Source organism: Sceloporus occidentalis, unplaced genomic scaffold (assembly GCF_023333645.1).
Source record: "Sceloporus occidentalis isolate IW3139 unplaced genomic scaffold, rSceOcc1.0.p SCAF_203, whole genome shotgun sequence".
Taxonomy (NCBI): Eukaryota; Metazoa; Chordata; class Lepidosauria; order Squamata; family Phrynosomatidae; genus Sceloporus; species Sceloporus occidentalis.
This window is the reverse complement of record NW_028317183.1, coordinates 767444-788461: the sequence shown is the minus strand read 5'-3', so window position 1 is coordinate 788461 and position 21018 is coordinate 767444. Positions and strand designations below refer to the sequence as shown.

Below are 21018 nucleotides of genomic sequence, written 5' to 3'. Positions count from 1 at the left end.
CATACATTATCGGAAATATTTACAATAAACAATAATATTGTCTTTCATTAACAATTGAATAAGTAAAATGTACTTTATGTAGAGAAATACACCTGCTATAACATTATGACCACTGACAGGTGAACTATATTACACTGATAATCTTGTTATCATGGCAGCTGTCAGTGGCTGGGATATTCAGACAGCAAGTTAACATTTCATCCTCACAGTTGATGTGTTAGAAGCAGGAAAAATGGACAAGCAACTTTGACAAGGGCCAAATTGTGATGGCTAGATGACTGGGTTAAAGCATCTGCAAAACTGCAGCTCTTGTGGGTTGTTCCCAGTCTGCAGTGGTCAGTACCTATCAAAAGTGGTCCAAGGAAGGAAAAGCAGGGAACCTACTACAGGGTCATGGGCGGCCAAGGCTCATTGATGCCTGTAGGGGGCGAAGGCTGGCCCTTGTGGTGAAATCCAACAGACAAGCTACCGTAGCTCAAATGGCTGAAAACATTAATGCTTGTTGCGTATGGGGCTGTGTAGACACAGATCAGTCAGGGTGCTCATCTTGACCACTATCCACTGCCAAAAGCACCTACAATAGGCAAGTGAGCACAAGAACTGGACCACAGAGCAATGGAAGAAGGTGGCCTGATTAATCACGTTTTCTTTTTATATCTCGTGGATGGCCGGTTGCGTGTGCGTTGCTTACCTGGAGAACAAATGGTTCCAGGTTGCATCCATGGAGGTCCCACCTCGCAACTTATAGGACTTAAGGGATCTGCTGCTAACGCCTTGGTGCCAGATACCATAGAACACCTTCTATGGCAGAAAAAATGGACCTACACAATATTAGTCAGGTAGTCGTAATGTTATGGCTGATCGGTGTATCTTCCAATTTAAGAGAAAAGTTTGTATGCAGTTTGTATGCTAAATATATGGAAGAAATGAAGTTCAGATCAACATAATAAAAGACATCTGATAGGAAGATCCAGCTATTTTCTGCAAAGTTAGAAGAAATGTGTGCAGAATTGGGGGAATAAAAGGCATCCGATCAATGGGGATGATCAAATGGCTGATATCATACTCTTTGCCAACATACTTGAAAAATGCTAAGAAAATGCTGGAGAATTCAAGTACGAAAACAAGAAAACAGATGAAGGACAAGAACTAGAAGTAGAAAATATGTTTACCTCTGCCAAGAAATATCAACAGATGGAAACATCGTGATAGAAACCGAAGATTTAAAATTGTGATGGCAAACCTTTGAACGACATATTATTGTCTTCAGAATACATTTTCTGCTTTGTCTGAACAAAAGGTTTTTGATTAATTTGTCCTCGCAGTTCTATTACACATATATGTACACTATATGGCCAAAAGTATGTGGACACTTGAGCATCACACCTATAAGAGTTTGTTGGGCATCCCATTCCAAAACCATGAGCCTTAATATAGAGTGGCCCACTTGTGCAGCTCTAACAGTCTCCACTCTTCTGGGAAGGCTTTCCACAAGATATTGGACTGTGTGATCATGCACCCGAAAGAGCATTTTGAGGTCAGGCACTGGCTCACAATTGGCATTCCAATTTATCCCAAAGATATTCAACAGGGTTAAGGTCAGGGCTTTGTGCAGGCTACTCAAGTATCTCCACACCAAACTCTTCACACTATATCTTTATGGATCTTGCTTTGTGCATAGGGGCACAATCATGCTGAACAGGAAAGGGCCATCTTCAAACTGGTGCCACAAAGTTGGAAGTATACAATTGTCTAAAATGTGCTTGTTTCCTGTAACATTAATATTACCCTTCACTGGAACTAAGGGACCTAGTCCAGAGTGCAGTGGCAAGTCCATATTACGGTTGGCATTGCATTCCATTTAATGAAGCTCCTGCTGCACAAGTGCTGATGTTGCTTCCAGAGGCAGTTTGAAACTATGTAGTGAGTGATGCTACAAAGGATAGGCAATGTTTACACATTACATGCTTCAGCAGCCAGCAGCCCTGCTTTGTCAGTGTGCATGGGCTACCACTTCATGGCTGAGATGTTCTTACTCGTACATGCTTCCACTTCAGGCACCCTAGGATGTGCCATGTTTATAGTCACTGAGCTCTTCAGTATGATCCAACAATCAAGATGTCCACATACTTTTAGTCATACTTACTGCCACCCCTCCACCTCAGTAATAAGCATACACGCTGACAAACATTTCGCACACATTTTATACACTTTCACAATATGAACACATACACTCTCATCCTACAAATATATGTACACTAACATGTACTCGAACATACATTTACACACTCATGTTAACACACATACACACTACATTCTAACACGCATTTATACATACACGCTCATGTTAATACACACACATACACACTCATGGTAATACATACACACTCATGTTGAAATACACATAAACACACTTGTGCTAATACACATTCATGCTTTTTACATACATACACACATTTACATATACACGCTCAAGCTAACATACAGTCCTCCTAATGAGCATACATACATACTTATGCTGACATGCACACATACACACTCATGCACATTCACATGCATACATACATGCTCACTCTAACTTCCTTATAATCTCACTCTCTCCCTGCCTGTATGTCTGCCTCCCATCGCCCCTCCCTCTCTCGCTCTTTCTCACTCACCATTTCTCTTACTCCCTCACTAACTTACCTTCTGGGAGGCTTCTTATTTGTGTGTGCAAGAAGCTGCGCCTTCACTTCAAGGTAGCGTAAAATTGTAACATCCCTGTCAGTCCCTTTTTTGAAAATTGTAGAGCAGCACAGACCAGCCTGCCTCTCTACATTGTATTCAAAACCATTCAAAAACTTAGGTTCACATGGGACACATATACCAAACAATTCTAGGAGTGGATAACACTTGACTGAAAAAGAACACAGAAGACGAGATGGATTGATACAATTGTCAAATTTGCTTGTATCTTATGGCAACAGAAAGCACAGAACCAAAAATGGAAATCTGTTCAAGAATAGTGAAATGGCTTGTGTGTGTGTGTGGGATAAAATGTAAAACACATTCTTTATGTTAAAAACAGAATTGTGAGAACACTATATGAAGCTAAAAAGGCCATAAAGCATTGTCAAAAATGGGTAGGTATGCTGAAGCAGCCATACCAAGACATTTTGGACAATGCTATCCTTCCAACTTTGTGGGAAAATTTTTGGGAAGTCTCTTTTCTATTCCAGTATGACTTGGCCCCAGGGCACAAGGCAAGGTCCATAAAGACATAGTTGGATGAGTTTGGTGTGGAAGAACTTGACTGGCCCACAGCGAGCCCTGACCTCAACCCCATCGAACACCTATGGGATGAACTGGAATGGAGATCGCAAGCCAGACCTTCTCATCCAACATCAGTGCCTGACCTCACAAATGCTGTAGTGGATGAATGGGCAAAAATTCCCAAAGACACACTTCCCAGAAAAATGGGAGCTATTATAGCTGCAAAGGGTGGGTCAACTACATATCAATATATATATATTTCGAATGCAATGCCATAAAAGTCCCCGTTGGTGTAATGGTCAGGTCTCCCAAAACTTTTGTCCATATAGTGCATCTAGAACAGAGCTAGCCTAAATAAAAAATGGTAAAATTGCAGTTTACCATTCACCTTTAGGTCATGCACCTGAGTCACAACTGTATTTGAATCTAACAAAAAACACAGCCATAATGCTTAGTAGAGTGCCAGCCAATCTGTAATCAATGGCTTCTTCTTAATGGCTTCTCCCATGGCACATTTACCTCTTACAAATGCCCTGAACGTGCAATACATTAAAGGCTACTTATGTTATTTGAATGAAACATCTCATGTTTTTCTGAAGACAGGATACATGTCCTGGCATAAACTGTATACAAAAACAGAGCTTGTAAAAAAAAAAGCAAAATAATGAAAGCTCTTTTGATTAAATCAAAAACATACCTCGGCAAGCCACTAAAACATCTATTTCTTTTTGGTAAGTGGGGTCTAGTGGGTGATGCCTATAAACACCAGGAAATTCTCCAGTTTTTACCAGGAGTCTCCAGGAGAAGCTCTGGTTACCATTGTTGGAGAAAGCATATCCTGTGCATTAGTACCCATGCACTCATACACATTGTCAGTCAACTTGAGTGCAAGAGGTCCAGGAGGACTAACAAGACCCTGTGCACACCTGGGCAGAATGTTTTAATGGGCACTCCTTCCTGCCACTGATTGGCTGCTTCAAACAACCATAACTGGTGCCAAATACGGACCCCAGAGGAGGAAAGTATTTTATTTAGTAATTTATTTGTTTATTTAATTCTTTATTTTCCAGGTACACAATGCAAATGAAAATACTTTAATATACACTATTCCATGATGAGACTTTATGGGGCATTAGACCATCCCTTTAACTTATATTAACTAAAAAAATAGTACAATTCCATTTCTTCAACAGTATATTTTATGTAAGAATTATGTACTTAGAGTATACATATGCTCCAGTACCGTCTTTTAATACATTGTTTATAATGTCCTCACTGTGGAGTCACTATAAGTTAACCACTCGTAAAGCTATATATATGTTCTAAGTCAGTGATAAGGGGTTTATAAGAGAACAAATTAATAAAGCAACAAGCAGCATTCAGAAGTTACTTTAATATGGTGTTTTTTGCAACTATGTGAAAAAATCCATCAGTTTTGTTAGGAAAATGCTAATCACTTGTAAATAAATACAGATACTTGTTATGCTTAAATGCTACTGTAATTATTTTAGATGTTTAAATAACTCATCAGATATTTATGAATCCTAAAAATATGTTACATACAAATATACTCATTGCCCATAAGCATTTTATAGGCTTTTCACGTGAGATTATAACTGAACCAAGAACTTGTTTTCATTTGGATATTATACAATTTCATTTGAATGTAAAATACTGAGTTCACTAGAAAGCCCTAGTGTAACATATTACTGTAAATGCAATATATTTCATAAACTGGGTTGTAGCATTGCAAGCAATTAAAAAATAGATCATTCATGGCAATGCATATATATTTGTTTTCAAGGGAAATGTTCTCAAAAATATGTCCTATTTTCATCCAGATGGATAGTATGTGTCCCTTGACAACAATTTACTGTTTCTATGGTAAAAAATAAAGTAAATCTATACTCCTGTCTTTCATCTGAATGCATTAAATATGCCGAGTTATTTGTGTTGAAATTAAAAATAATGTCTTGTAAATAATGACAATCAATTAGCTAGAATTGTATGTAAACATATGCTATAAATTGATTTTCTTTCACAATAATACACGTTTTTTAAGCAGTTTGACCTTTTCTTGTATATTATATTGAAACAATTTAGCTTTTCCCGATAGACTGATGATGTAAATTATATAAATACTTGCCATTCAGCTTAGATCAGACAATACTCTCTCAAAATGATTGATGCTAAAATTGACATTTCATAAATAATTATGTAGAAACCTTGAACATCCTCTAGTGTACGCCTGTACTGAAACCGATTTTTATCTAGTATGTTTGACCCATTAACATGATGCAGGCTTTGTAGAAACTTAAAAAACCATCAGCATTACCATTTCATACAAATTTTCTTTTTTAATAAAAATCATACCTTTGCTTGAAATAATGACCTTTGACATAACTCAACTAATAATTATAGAAGTTGATAACCTCTCACTTTTTTCTTTTTCATTTCCTAAATGTATTTTCTTTATTTGCTATTTTCAGTTACATTTTTTACTTTGCGTTACATTTTAGAACCTAATCAGGTCCACTCTAAGGTGCCACTTTCCTGAAACATTCTTTTAATACCAGTTCATTTTTGTTTATATAAATATAGATACAACAGTGTGATCTTTTATACTGTAAACAACAGCTAGAAGGTTGTAGCATGTAGGAAAAGCAGAGCTGCATCAGCGGGCTGCTACTTTAGTAGCAGCTACTTAATGTGTTGTGAATGATTGAGAGTGACCACAAATGAAAGAAAAACGCATTAGGGTTGATGCTAGAGGTTGGCAAGCCAATTAATGGTTAGGCAGGAGTTGAGTTAGATCCAAGCCGGACCCGGACCTGTCTTCCCTGGACTATACTAGCCAAATGGAACATTTACCCATGCAGAAAGACGGATGCGCACAAAGAAAATACAAATATGGAGACATACAGGTCCTCTTGGTTTCAGCTCACTTGGTTCCATCTCTGTCTGACATGCTGTGCCAAACCATTCATTAAGTGTCCCAGTATTACTGGGAGTGAACAAGCATTAGAGCAGTCATGAGCAGTCTTTGAGACACTTGCTTCTCTATAAATAGAGTAAATCAACAACAGTATTTGACATTGAAAAAGTAAGATGCCTTTTACATATGCCTACATAATTGATGAATGTATACATCTGGCATTTTGTTTCCTCTGATATGTCTGCCGATATATATCATAGTGTCTGCTATTAAATTCCAAAAAAGTTTAATTGATGTATACATAGATGATTTGTCTATGAGTTACTGATGGATGATACTCCAGTTTTGAATTACAGGTGAATTTTAGTTGGTATTTATGTCTTTCATATATAGTAACACAAATATGCACTAGATTATTAGGACATATTGACCTTTCCGCCAACTGGGACATTTATTTTGGAGGGGCTTACTATTAAATGCCAATGAGCTGCTCAATATTGTGCTATTACTTTGAAATTTTTGGAGTGGGTGATTCGGTTAATATATTGCATTACCTGAGTGATTTTCTTTTCTTGGGGCATGCGGAAAGTGAGAATTGTTCACACTTGCTAGAAAAGTTCAGGGAGGGAGCGAGGAAATTCGGTGTAACTGTGGCGGAGGATAAGACAGGAGGTCCTTGCACAATTGTGTTGTCCCTGGGTGTGGGGATTGACACGTTTGTTGGGGTCATTGAAAGTTCAGCTCAAGCAGGTCAGGTCTCTGGGTATCTTGTGTTTGCATATAAAGTGATGCCTATTGGGAGGGTGTTTTGCAGGAGTCTGTATTTGGCTACTATTAGTATCAAGTGTGCAAGGCATTATGTGAAGGTGATAAGGCAGATCAAAGAAGATTTGAATATATGGAAAAGCTTACTCGTCTTACTTCTAGAATTCAGAGCTAAAATTGTTTACAGATGCATTGAGCTCTGTTGACTTTGGGACTTATTGTTGGGGCCAGTGGTGTGCAGAGGCCCATCCTGCAAGGTGGGCGGGTTCAGGGCTCATGAGGAATATGGCTTTCCTTGAGCTGTTCCCTTTTGTGGCAGCCATTCAGCTCTGTGGTTTTGAGCTTACCAACCGGTGTGTGGTGTTCCACACAGACAAAATAAGCATAGTGCATGTGATCATGCACTATGATCTCCCAAGTTCTGGCACTGTTATGGCATTTGATGCTGTGATGCCTTTAGTTTAACAGATGGATAAAGGATAGGCAGGACCTCTTATGAAATAGCTGACTCATCATCTTGATTGCAGTTTCAGAGGTTCTGAGCTGTAGCTCCAGAGGCATCCCCTGTTGGTCTACCTTTTCCCCAGTGGTTATGAAACCTCGCTTGAGTGACATCATAGGGTTGCTTTGGGACTCTCAATCGTTGCAGTTGAGGCAAGCTTACGGTTGGTTTAAAAGGCATGGCTACAATTGGAGAGAGCAGAGTTTCCTGGAGGAGGGAGGTAGGACATGGTGGTCATCTCTCTGCCCTGTCCTCTTTGTTTGGGTTGAAAAATGGAAAAAATATAACTGGTGAGTTTATGATCAGAAAATTGGTAAAAGGGTGGAAGTGGGGGGGCGTGTCCTGCCGCTCTGCGAGATGGCTGCTTGAGCCACGAGCTCCGTTGACCCACTGCCTTTTCTGCCCACGAATCGGTCTTCATCCTCACGATGGGCAAGCACTCGCGCCCCTCAAGTACCCCTAAAGCCTCCCAGACCAAGGAGCGGACCGCTCCCGCCTCGGTGAAGGCTTTTTTTCATAATATTCATGAAGCGCACTCCCGCGACTCCATGTTGCGGCCTTCGCCGCCGGACAGTCCACGCAGCGCAATTTCGGAGGACCAGTTGGAAGATAATCTTCCTGCCTCGCACCCGCGCTCCCGTCAACTTGATGCCTCTACGCGGCAACCCTCTCTTCACGACCTGCCGACGAAGGCGGATCTTGTTGCCATCATCACCGAGACGCATGCTCCTCTCCGGGCTGACCTTCTGGAGATAAAACGCGATCTACAACAGATCGGTGAGCGTGTGGCAACGCTAGAGCAGGACAATACCAGTACCCGCACTACAGTGGATGCTCTTTCGGATCAACTCAAGTTACAGGCTACTGCTATTTCATCTCTGCTATCAAAGGTAGAAGATTTAGATAACCGTGGCAGACGCTCTAATTTAAGGGTTCGGGGCCTACCTGAGTCTGTTCCTCCTGCGGATCTGGTGACTGTCATTCGCTCCATCTTTAACAACCTGCTCTCCAGACCGGATGATGCGGAACTTCAATTTGACCGAATTCATCGTGCTCTTCGGCCCAGATTGCCTGACACTCAGCCGCCGCGTGACATTGTCTGTTGCCTCCGGGACTACACCATGAAGGAGGCCATTTTGGCGGCCTCCCGCAAGGTGAGTGCGCTGGACTGGGAAGGCCACGCGATACAACTCTTCCCTGATCTGTCCCCGGTCACTTTGCAGTGCAGGAGGGTGCTGCGGCCTGTCACCACAGCTTTGAGAGAGGCTATGATTCCCTACCAGTGGGGGTTCCCTTTCTCCCTTATCATACGGAAAGGCTCTGATCGGCACATCATCCGACATGTTTCTGACGTCCCTGTGGTGTTGGATCTTTTGGGACTTCCCAACATCGAGGTCCCGGATTGGGAATACTCCTGCGCTGTACCGGCGAAATTGTCGCTTCCAGACCTGGCATGGTCCTCCAGACCGCAGCGTAAACGTCGCCCTAAGGGTCCTGTGCAGCCCGACACTTGAAGACATAGGGTGCGCGCCACCACTTTATCTACAAGCAACACGGACTTTATCTACTGCTCTGACTTCTGGATAAACTTTTTTGTATGCTTTCATGCATATTACATGTATCCCTGCAGGCAGTCCCAACACGTTATACTTACTTTATGTACAAGGCGCACGCTCTGTTACCTGTGATGCTTCCTTTGTGTGCTAGCTACTCTGCTGGCGGTCAGCTCTATCAGTTTTTATTTGTTCTACTTTATCTCATTGGCCTGTAAACTATGTAACCTTACGCCTTACACCTTACACATTCTTGGCATTATGGATCTGCCTGTTTTTGGCGGTTTCGCCTCACAATACACCATGTTGCTCATGTATGTGGGTTTGGGCCCCGTCGTCTTTGTGCCGTGGTTGTTACTTACCGATTTGCTATGTTTTTTGTTTTTCTATACTTCTTGGGAGGTTCTTTATCCCGGGAAGTTACGTTTTACTTTTGGCAGTGGGTCTCAAGCCCGTGTTGGTCTCTGTGGTATGTACGCTTTGTGCAATATACGTACTTGTCATTCTTACTGCATGTTTCTACGTGCAAGCCCTCTGAGCCGGCCAGCCAGACCCTTAGTGGTCCTGGTACTTGGCTTGTCCCGTTCCTCGGGTTCGATGGCTCTCCTGTTTCGACCTCAGTTACTCCCTTGGTCGAGCCTTGACTGGTTCCTTGGGGGCACATTTGTTTTATTCTGTTTGTATTGTTTTTCATATGTTTGTTTTTGTTGTTTTGACGCGTGCCACTTACCCGCCATCTCCTTGCTCTCTCCAGGTGTTCTCCATGCGCCCTAACGCCTTACAATTGACCACTCTCAATGTCCGGGGGCTTAACAAGCCGGAGCAACGCTCTAAGTTGTTCCATTTCCTACATACTACCAAGACTAAGATAGCTTTCCTACAGGAAACGCACTTCAAAACGGGTAGTGAACCGAGATTTTTCTCTAAACATTTTCCCAATATTTTCCTCTCTAGCTCTCATGAATCCAAATCGAAAGGTGTCGCAATTCTTTTGCATAAGTCTCCTACACACACTAGATACACTAGAATTGATTCGCTTTTTCTCTCTCACTATTATCTGCCAATGCTCACCACTTCTAACATTGGAACTTCCATACTGGGTGACCATTCCCCTGTTCACATTGAATTGTCTCTTGCTGACCTCCCCCCTAAAGTTTGGGCTTGGAGGCTTAATGAATCCCTCCTTTCCACACCCACTCACGTTCGGATTTTGAGTAAAGAGCTTACGCATTATTTTGCTGAGAATACCGCACCGCACCTCTCCTTTTCCACGATATGGGAAGCCCACAAAACAGTGATTAGGGGACACCTCATTAAAATGGGTGCTAACCTTAAAAAATTGGCTCTGGGCGAAATTTTGCACCTGACGTACCAAATAGCAGAGTTAGAAAGATCTCATAAGCTCACCCTTGCACCGCACGTTTTAACTCAGCTTACTGTCCTGAGGGACAGACTGGCCAACCTCACCAATACTCGTGCTAAAAGGCAATTCCTGTTGACCCGTAGTTGTTTTTATGAGTTTGGCGATAAAGCCGGTAAATTACTGGCTAGGGCCCTACGTGCTAAACGAGCGTCCACTTTTGTTCCTAAAATACGAGACCGGGATGGCAGGATCCACTTCTCTACGCCCAAGATAGCGGCTTGTTTTCAGGAGTACTACCATTCTCTGTATAATCTGCCATCTGCTTCAGGTCCTTTCCCCTCCTCCAACCCTACTTTACAATCTTACCTGGATAAACATTTGGGAGTGCGTCTGCGAGTGGCAGACTCTGCCCTTTTGGAGGCCCCTATTACGTTGGGGGAAGTGCGGGACGCAGTCACCTCTTTACCCAATGGAAAATGCCCTGGCCCTGATGGGCTCACGAAGTCCTACTATGTCAAATTCCTTAACATCTTGGGTCCCCACTTGGTTACGCTATTTAATGGACTCGCCAAGGGAGACCATTTTGACCCACACACTAACACGGCGCATATAGCCGTGATTCCTAAACCCGGAAAAGATGGAGAACAATGTGGTAGCTACCGCCCTATCTCGCTCTTAAATACTGATATTAAACTCCTGGCCAAGATCTTGGCCTTCCGCCTCAAGCCTTTTGTCCCATCTCTAGTGCACCTAGATCAGGTGGGCTTTGTCCCGGGGCGTGAGGCACGGGACAATACGATACGGGTGTTGAATGTGTTGTCACATGCACATCGGACCAACATGCCCATGGCCCTTGTCTCTACAGATGCGGAGAAGGCATTTGATAGGGTGGCCTGGCCTTATCTTTTTCAGGTGCTCCGGCACATGGGCCTGGGCCCAGTGTTTAGGGGCTGGATTGAGTCCTTATATTATAATCCCACTGCCAGAATTTCGGTAAATGGTTTTCTCTCTCAGCCAGTCACCTTGTCGAACGGCACCAGACAGGGATGCCCCTTATCCCCGCTTCTCTTTATTCTGGGTATGGAACCTTTAGCTAATGCTATTAGAAGCAACCCTTCTATTAAAGGCATATCCATTGCCAACAAAGAACATAAGCTCTCGTTGTTTGCGGATGACATGTTGTGTCTTCTGTCTGACCCGTGTAACTCTCTGCCTCACGTACTTACTGAATTAGATACCTTTCAGAAATTTTCCAATTACAAGATCAATATGGATAAATCTGAAATCCTAGGGGTTAATGTATCTGCCCACGCTAAATTGGCCCTGTGCCGTCGCTTCCCCTTTCGGTGGTGCGACACTTTTATCAAATACCTTGGTTTAAAGATTCCGAGTGATCTTTCTTTGCTATATGATTTGAATTACTTACCTTTGCTCCATCAGGTCTCCGTGGACCTGAGTAAATGGGCGTTCCCGCATGTGTCCTGGTTTGGGAGGGTGTCAGTACTAAAAATGAATATTTTGCCCAGGTTTTTGTATGTTTTCCAAACCCTCCCCATTTTTCTCCCACGCTCTTATTTTCGGACTTGCCAGCGAGCTTTTATTAAGTATATTTGGGCCTCGGGCTCCTCCCGTTTAGCTTTTACCCATCTTACTCGTCCCAAGTTGAGTGGGGGTTTGGGGGTTCCAGACCTGGAGCTATACTATCATGCGGCTCATCTCCGCAGGGTGGTAGAATGGTCGGTGCTTGCGCCCAAGCAGTGGATTGCTCTTGAGAACGCTGCATTGCCGTCCCCTATCTCTACATATCCTTGGCTACCAGACCCGCGTGGGCGTGGTTCCCCTGTTCGGCACATTACTATTTCCCCTACAATTAGAATACTTAGGAAGTATATGGCTTTAAAGATCCTGACCTCCTCCCCCTCTCCACTGTACCCCCTGTCCGGAAACCCGGCGTTTCAACCGGGGTGTGGGTCTGACGGGGTGTCCAGACTGTCTCCCTCACCATCTGGTATATTACGCATCCACCATGTTGTTTCGGCTGATGGTGTTTTGCCCCTGCGACAGCTGTTACGCTCGTCCGCTATTCTACCCCGGGACTCTTTTCTTTACGCGCAGCTTGTTCATTTCGTGACTTCGCTTCCTCGTGACACGAATTATCGCAGATCCTTAACGGAGTTTGAGTCGCTATGCGCGTCAGATGGGGAACCAGCTCATTTAATGTCACTGTTATACTCCATCCTCCTGAAACCGAGGGCGGCGGCTAAACCCTACTTTATCGCTATGTGGGAGGCGGATCTCCCTAGCCTCTCCACTGCGGAAGTTTGGGATCAAATCATTCACTTGGTCCATAAAGGGGCTATAGCTAGTAGGATACAGGAAGTTTCCTACAAACTTCTAGTCAGGTGGTACCGGGTTCCGCGTGACTTGCACCGCTTTCTACCACAGGCTCCTGACCTCTGCTGGAGGTGTCTGGCGGGACCTGGTACTTTCCTACACATCTGGTGGGAGTGCACTCTCGTCAAGCCTTACTGGGCCATAATTGAGCGGGTTGTGCGGGAGATTGGGGACCCGGATTATATTTTAACGCCAGAGGCTGCTATACTACACCACACTGATCTCTCCCTAGCCCAATATAAGAACTCCGTAACGTTTCACATTTTGAGTGCTGCAAAGGCGGTCATCCCTCGCTTCTGGAGGCAACAATGCGTCCCTCCCATTCAGGCATGGCTTAATAGGATGCAATACATCTCCTATATGGAGGAATTGGTTTGGGCTTCTAGGGGCAGGTCTCCTCAGTTTGAGCGCAGATGGTTTTGGTGGAAACGATTGGTCACTTCTCCCGAGTTTTCTCGTATCTTGGGCCTCTCTACATGAGTGAAGGGGCCTCTCGTGCCAGGTGTGGATTGGGACTCCTTGTCTCGCCTTGATTGTTAGCCCCACTCACACCATTCATTGATCTTCCATCACGCATCAATATATTTGGAGCATTGTAATTGGCGGTTTGTTGGTATGCGTCTTATTTTATTTTATTTTATTTTGTTTCTTTTATTATATTTGTTTGTTTTGTTTGTTATCTTTTGTTTGGAGTATTATGCTCACTGGTCTTCTACTCCTAGATTGTATAATTTGTCATCCTGCCATATGATATGATATATTCCACTGCTGAGCTTCCATTACGGACGGATTGCATACACTAATCCTTTTACTGGGATTGGTGTTCTTTATGCTGTTTCGCCTTTACACTATGTGATTTGTGTACATTGTGTCTTATGTTCCTGTGGGCCTTGCCTTCTATGCTTGCGGCATACTGTCACCTGGATGCTCTGCTTGTCCTACTATTCATTTGACTGTTTTTGTGCATTTATTACTTGTGCTTACCTGTATGTGGAATTTGTTATCATCTGTACCATCAATAAACGGAGTTAGTTCAAAAAAAAGGGTGGAAGTGGAGTAGGTTATCTAATGGATGTCATCCTTTGTTGGTAGTGCTACTTCGCAGTATGCGGTTCATTTAAGGTTATTTAACGTTCTCCTTGTCATGAAGGTTATGAATAAAGCTGTGACCAAAGCCCTATCCACACTGATTTGTTTGTTGTTTATTTGCCTTCAGTCATGTTTATGTGCAAAATATATTTATGTACTTGGTGTTAAAGAGCAATGTAAGTCATTGGACAACCCTTGATAGTTGTATGCAGGAGCAGAATATTACTTTAAGCCCAGCAAAAAAAATTCCACGAATTATATCACATAAGATTTACTTGTACCAGTGGGAAAAGGTTAAGCTGTAGATTAGCCTTCCAAAAATATGAATCATCTACCACCTGGAGTTCTATACAGTTTATATTAGCTTGCACAGGAAAGATTTTCCAAATTAACATTTATTAGAAGATGGTCACGCACATGCAATTCAGGTATTGCATGGTCATAGGATGTTTGTATATTCTTGGTGTCTTCATTTTTTTAAAGTTTTAAAAATAAGAAAACAACTATTGATAAGTAGAAGAAAGAAAAGAAGAGTCTTCTCTCTTCAACTAGAGCTGATATGAATGTCTCTACAGTGCCCTACAAAATACGGTTTCCAACTTCTGCTGGAATTCTCCAGCTATATTATCAGTTGCACTTCTTGCACCTTATTTACAAATGCATCTGTACAAGTAGGGACTATAAGCTTAAGTAAGACTGAGTGACATCATGTGACCTATTCATTTTTGTTCTGCCTGAGAGACGTACAAATAAGTCAAAATATTAAAGAAGCTCTGACTTGAGATGTTGTCAGCTAGGTAGGGAGATCCAGCTACAGGATAACAGTATGAAATGCTCAGTTAGCAAGTCCTACTATAAGTTTACACAGTAGAAGACCCCTAAGTACTGCATGGAACACATGTGACTACTCACTTTTATAATAAAATCCTCAAACCCAACATTCAGCTTTTAAAGTTCCAAAAACAAATTCTTACTCTGGAAGCACCTGCCTATTTTACAAGTAGTAACACGTTTGTTGTTTCTAAAGGGTATTATCTCACATTAGAGTCCACGCAATAAAATTTGATTGTAAGCAATGTAAAAAGGAAACCAATAGATATTGCATGCTTTGTTTGAACCATCTTGATTAAGTGTAGTTTTTGTTAATGTTTGCAGTTTTATTTTTGTATTTTAATGACACTCTTGCTACATACTATACGCAGTCATTTTGCAACTAATAGCAGAACTTCATACATAAAAAATGGAACTGATAATTGTAACTTCTTTTTATCTTTAAGGTGAATCATGAATGAGAAACTGGACACAAATTTATCAGTAACCTGGTTACCCAGAAAAAGCATCAACAGGACTCAGCATGCTGAGCTGAATATTAGTTATGTGGATTTTTATCTTCACCGAACTCCAGTGGCAGCAATTTTCATCATCTCATATCTTTTAATATTTATTCTGTGTATGCTTGGCAATGGCGTGGTTTGCTTTATTGTTCTGAGCAGCAAACACATGAGAACTGTTACAAACTTATTTATTCTGAACTTAGCTGTCAGCGACCTACTGGTTGGAATATTCTGCATGCCAACAACTTTGCTGGACAATATAATTGCAGGTACTGCATAATCTATTAAAGGCAATGCTAAAGAATGTAATTATTTATTAATTTATGTATGTATTTATTAATGTATAGCATTACGTACAGAATTTTTTTTATATTGCCAAACGGGATGGTAAAAATTCTGACAAATTAATTATTTCATAGTGGAAGAGGAACTGTAACCATCATAGCTATTAGCTAAACTAAATTTATTTAGTAAATTTTGCAATTGGTCAGCACACATAATTAATAATCAGTGTCTTGTCTTCAAAATGCTTAGGTAAAGGGACTTACATAATAGTTCTCTTCTGCAGGGTTTGGTTAATGTTTTAAGAAGTAATGTAAAGAAGTAAAGCTTTTTATGTCCTTGGTATTTTTTTAAATTTTCTTTTGGTTGCATTGCGTTAAATAAAAAAATATTTAAACTCATCTACGGTGTCATTGTGTAGAATAACGAAACTAGTGGGGCTTTTAAAATACATGATCCCCATGGTTTGGTTATTAATACAACCATTGTCTGCTCCTCCTTTAGTTGAAGACAGCGAGGAAACAACCATGAGCTGGGGTGCGTTTGATCATGCAGGCATCTTTAAGGGATTAGTACATCACATATATGTGAAAGAATAGGGGAAATGTATATATATATATATATATATATATATATATATATATATAAAAGAAAATACAAAAAATGGCAGATTTGATCAGTAGAATTTGAAACAATAGTAATATAATTATTATTGAAAAATGCGCATTGTGCGAGCAGCCGGAGATAAAGCTGCTGGAGTGGTGAGAGGTGAACAGTGAGAGGTAAGCGGGGGGGTATTTATATGTGTTTGTATATATATATATATGTGATCATGGATGTTTAATTGCGTGTGTGTTAGCATGGATGTGTAATTGTGTGTTTGAGCAAGGATGTGTAATTGTATGTGTGATCATGGATGTGTATTTGTCTGTGTGTGTGATCATGGATGTGTAATTGTGTGTGAGAGCATGGATGTGTAGTTGTTTGTGTGTGAGCATGGATGTGTAGGTTTTTATGTGTGAGCATGGATGTGTAGGTGTTTATGTGTTGGCATGGATGAGAATGAGTAAGTGTGTGTTATTTGTGTAAGTGTGTTTACATATGTGCCAGAGTGTATGTTGGAAGGTGTAAGGGGGGCAAGGGACACAGACAATTTGGAGGCAATTATGGCACAAGCCAGCTGTGACGTTGGGGGGCCCAGGGGCAATTTTCGCACCAGGGCCATGTGGTCTCAAGTTACGCCCCTGCCTAAAATGTAATGTACATCACAGTAACCAAATGGTATCTCCTATTGTGGATACATAAAATATCATGTAAGGAGGAATTTATTTTTTTGGCATAGTAAAGTACATATTTTACATAGATGTATTCAGTTAAAGGGGACATATTGTGATTCTACTGTACAACTTGTACCACTGCAACCAAAGAAAATTCTGTTTACAATACTTTTTAATTCATGTATTATCATAAATTTTATGGATTATGTTTTAATTCACTCAATTACTGTCAACTTTATGTTTAAATGCCTGAAAAATCCAATATGCAGCTATTGGATTTTAAGAAATCGATGAGTTAGCTAGGTGAACTTAAATTACGGTGACAATAACCAGCAAGTGGTATACTTAACCGAATACGCTTACATCCAGGTCTTAACCCTATAACAGCCAGTAACCCTGTTATGCGGACCTTGCTAGGAAACACAGTATTTATTATGTAAATTATTCATTTGAATTGACTAAAACTTTGTACATTAAATGACAAATTGAGGTTAATTGAGGTTATAAACCATTAAATGAAACAAATGTTATTACAGTCTCCCTTATTTGTATAATAATGAAGTTAATCACTATGAGAGTTTTCATTCTCATTGCAGTTCTTTACAGACCAGGTTAAAGCTGTTAAGGTGACATTTAAAAGCTTTTGCTCTTTCACCTTAGTGGTTGCCAATAAATGTGGTTTACAGAGTAACTGCATTCAGAAATAGTTTTATGACTGCTTTATGTACTTGTTCAGATTTTTCAAGCATCATTTGTTATGTTATACACAGTGTGACATTAATATATGATCTGTTTTTCAACAGGTTGGCCATTTGGCAACACAATATGTAAGATGAGCGGCATGGTTCAAGGGGTATCTGTATCTGCCTCTGTTTTTACTTTGGTAGCAATAGCAGTGGATAGGTGAGTAACAATAAGGGTTCAAGGTCCACCTAATGTTTTAGTGTAAAACAGGCTGTATCTGGAACGGGGTGGGGGCATACTTTTCCTGTACGACTGGCCAAGCTGGCCCTATATAATGGATAGTAAAGAGAGGAAGTAAACTTATCTGGCAGTTTTAACTGTATATTACACTGAACTAGCTCCACTAGCTGAAATATTTAATTAGCCAGCATAGTGAATATAGCCTTTAATGTCATAACACAATATGTTTTTAGGATGGCTCACACAGCAAATTATTTTTTCATTTTGATCATTATTGCTCCATCTTTGTTTTCATTATTTTCATATTTCTCGTATTTTTCCTCACTTACTTTTCCTTCTGGTGTCTCCTCTTATCCCACTGAAAGAACACTATGTTAGTCGGTCCACTATATCGTGTGTAATTTGAAAAGCAGGCATTAGCCTTTCAGACTTTATAGCATAACAATGATTTTATCATATGTAAAATAATATATCACATTTTTATCTTATCACAAGAGACATGGCTGCCATTTAAACAATATCGGTTGTTTCCTGCCACTAAAATACTTTGGAATTTTCATCAATAATATGATTGGCTCAAAATAGCAAACATTTAATTAGAATATAGCTGTATTTTAAGTCAGTTTGCTTCTCTTATGTTTCTCTACAACCCAAGTCTTAACAAATGGCACATATTTCACATGAAAGCAGGCAATGGTAACATTTCATGGCATCTATATTAATAAACAGACACCCCAAATCCCCATACAGCCTCCTGAACTTTAATACGCATTCATTAAATACAAAATAAATACAATAGAAAATGCATAACCTTCAGGGGAATCTGCAGCTCCAAAGCTACCAAAGAACATTTCATCTGTGTGCCAAAGTTTTGCAACACTGAAATCAGTAGGAGAGCTTCCTGCTCATGTACATATGGTATCTAATAAGACTCACTCCGACATCCCAAAAGTTTATTGAACAGTCCCGAAACACATTTCCTGCACAGCAAAAAGCTGAGCTCCAGGGAAAGGGGATAATTCATACAGGAGGATTCTCTAGAATCCCTCCAAGCATTTGTAAGGAAGACAGCATAATTAAGGGATCACTCAGCTATTATATGCATTAAAGAACATATGATGGCTGGTGTGTCTCTCTAAGAGATTTAACCTTCTGCTGCTAAGAATGGTAAATCATGGCTCTTCCAGTTATTTTGGGATCTATTAATCTATTTACAGCAAAAAAATGCATAATTGAAAGATGACATTGAAAGTCATTATTCAATTGTTTTTAAATGTCTGCACACTCATTATGTTACCGCTGCATGAATGCATATTTAATAGACATTCAACTACTTGGGTTTAGTTCACTAATGTCACGGTTTAATTGTTGCTGAAATTAGTGAAACTCAGGACTGCTCAGCCCCTGTGAATCAAAGTAAATTATACTATACTTTGTTAAAACACAAAAAGTCAAATGTGCAATAATTCAATATTAAAAATCAAATAGCTCTACAATAAAAGAAATTCAAAATGAAATGCAAAGCAATACAAGAAAATCACACATGAATGATTAGCCAGCATTTGACCTGAAGTTGGCAACTCAGTAAATGTACTCAGTGTATGTTATATTACCATTACTGGAGTGCAAAGCAGTGAAGGACTTCAGCTAATTTAGTATTTGAGCCAATTTCCTCTTGAACAATGTTTTCTGATTACCCAGCAAAATAATATGTTTTGAGAATTATTGCTTTATTCAATGGTCAGGTCAGCCATCTGTGAAATCCAGATGGGTTTCTAGTGTGTATGTCTGCATCTAGAGTAGGTTATTTGTTAGAGCATCCTTGCCAGTAATAGCCATTGCCAGCACTAGCCTTTGTTATAAAATTATAAAAGTAGTATAGTTGTATGACAATACTGCCTCTATTTTCTCTTGTTGGGCATTGTTTCTAAATAGCTGGTTTTCAGTAAAGTGGAACCTTATCATTTTCTTCTTTCATCAATTAGTTCTCCTGCAAAAAAGGCTGATGTGGCCCTGTCTATTACATTGTTAATGTGGGAAGATTTCTTGAAAGCTATTTCACTGACCTAACTATGTATCACGCAAGGCCAGATAAACTTCCTGAAGGGGAGTTCATTGATATAGAAATATCATATGTGTTTCTTCTATGGGCATATATGCATGAAAGTCAGCTTGGCTTTTTAAATGTTAAAAATGCCTCCCGTTTCTCCAAAAGAAAACCACTATCCACTATTTTGTGGAGGCAACTTGCACAAGCTATTTTCTTAGGGCATCTTGCACTGCTTGCTTGCAGATGGTGATCCAATCCCTGACAGTTTCTTACTGCCCCTGCAGTGCCAAAAACTTTACTAAGGTTAGTAGAGGGAATCTTAACTTAATCTCTTATACTGTTAGTGAAAATTAGTGATCTTCAGTGCACAAGGAAGCCCACTCCACCCTCAGTTGGACAGCTACAGAAAATGATGCGTGTAACAATAGATCTGCCACATTTTTTTGATAATTCCAATGAGGAACCATCAGAGAAGCCAAAGTTATTTTTAAAATGTAAAACAGCTAACTAGTTCTTTTATCCAATATGGGCTGAAGAAATAAATGGCTTCTAGTGTCATAATCCTCAATGGATTGCAGTACACACAGTGCCTACATCAGAAAGGATCAATTAGGAGAAACTGTCAAACTGTAAGAAGTCAAGTCAAGGTTTTTTCTAAGAACAGATTAGACAGGAAATGCCATTAAATCTTAATGGAAAAATAAAGAACGTTATACCTCTTATCTAAAAACATTCAATTTAAGGGAACATTTTAATGCTGCTTCGTATTTTTACTTTTATAAGCCTCAATAAAGCAGCTTAAAAATATACCAACAGCTGGCTGTACAGAATCTAAGTATGTAATTACAATTAAGTTGATCTCGTATGAAAAGTATTTACCGGTATTATTCTTATTCTATATTCTAAGAGCCAGCTCCCCTCTTTGAGTATTTTGGGCTGAGTATCTAGGACTTTCTTGTATGTTTCCATTAAGGAGGAGTTTTGGTTTCAACTACTTGAGTTGATTATTTGACTATTGAGACAGTTGACATGATTGTTAAATTGATCATTTCCTTGATAATAATGCATTATCAGACAATATTCATGCTTGGTAACAAAAAATAATTTAGGATGAAGGGGCATGAAGTTTAGTTGCAAGTTAAGGCAGAAAATAAGCAACCTAAGGGAGAATGTATGATTGCATTGTAATAGATGTCATAGATGGATGAATCTAGTACTGAATTCAGTTATCATTTTATCTCTCGTGTGGCAATTTAATTATATGCTGGGACGGTGTAGACAACTGGCAAATGTGACCT

At 40.3% G+C, this 21018-nt stretch overlaps 1 protein-coding gene across 1 annotated transcript in view; it reads left to right on the top strand.

Moving 5' to 3' along the window:
* Nucleotides 1-15137: 15137 nt before the first annotated feature.
* The window catches only part of NPFFR2 (neuropeptide FF receptor 2), a 29736-nt gene continuing 23855 nt past the window's right edge, over nt 15138-21018 (top strand). The window contains exons 1-2 of the mRNA XM_089502443.1: nt 15138-15456; nt 17550-17649. Coding sequence (XP_089358569.1) covers nt 15138-15456; nt 17550-17649 — 419 coding nt within the window. The remainder of the gene's footprint in view (nt 15457-17549; nt 17650-21018) is intronic.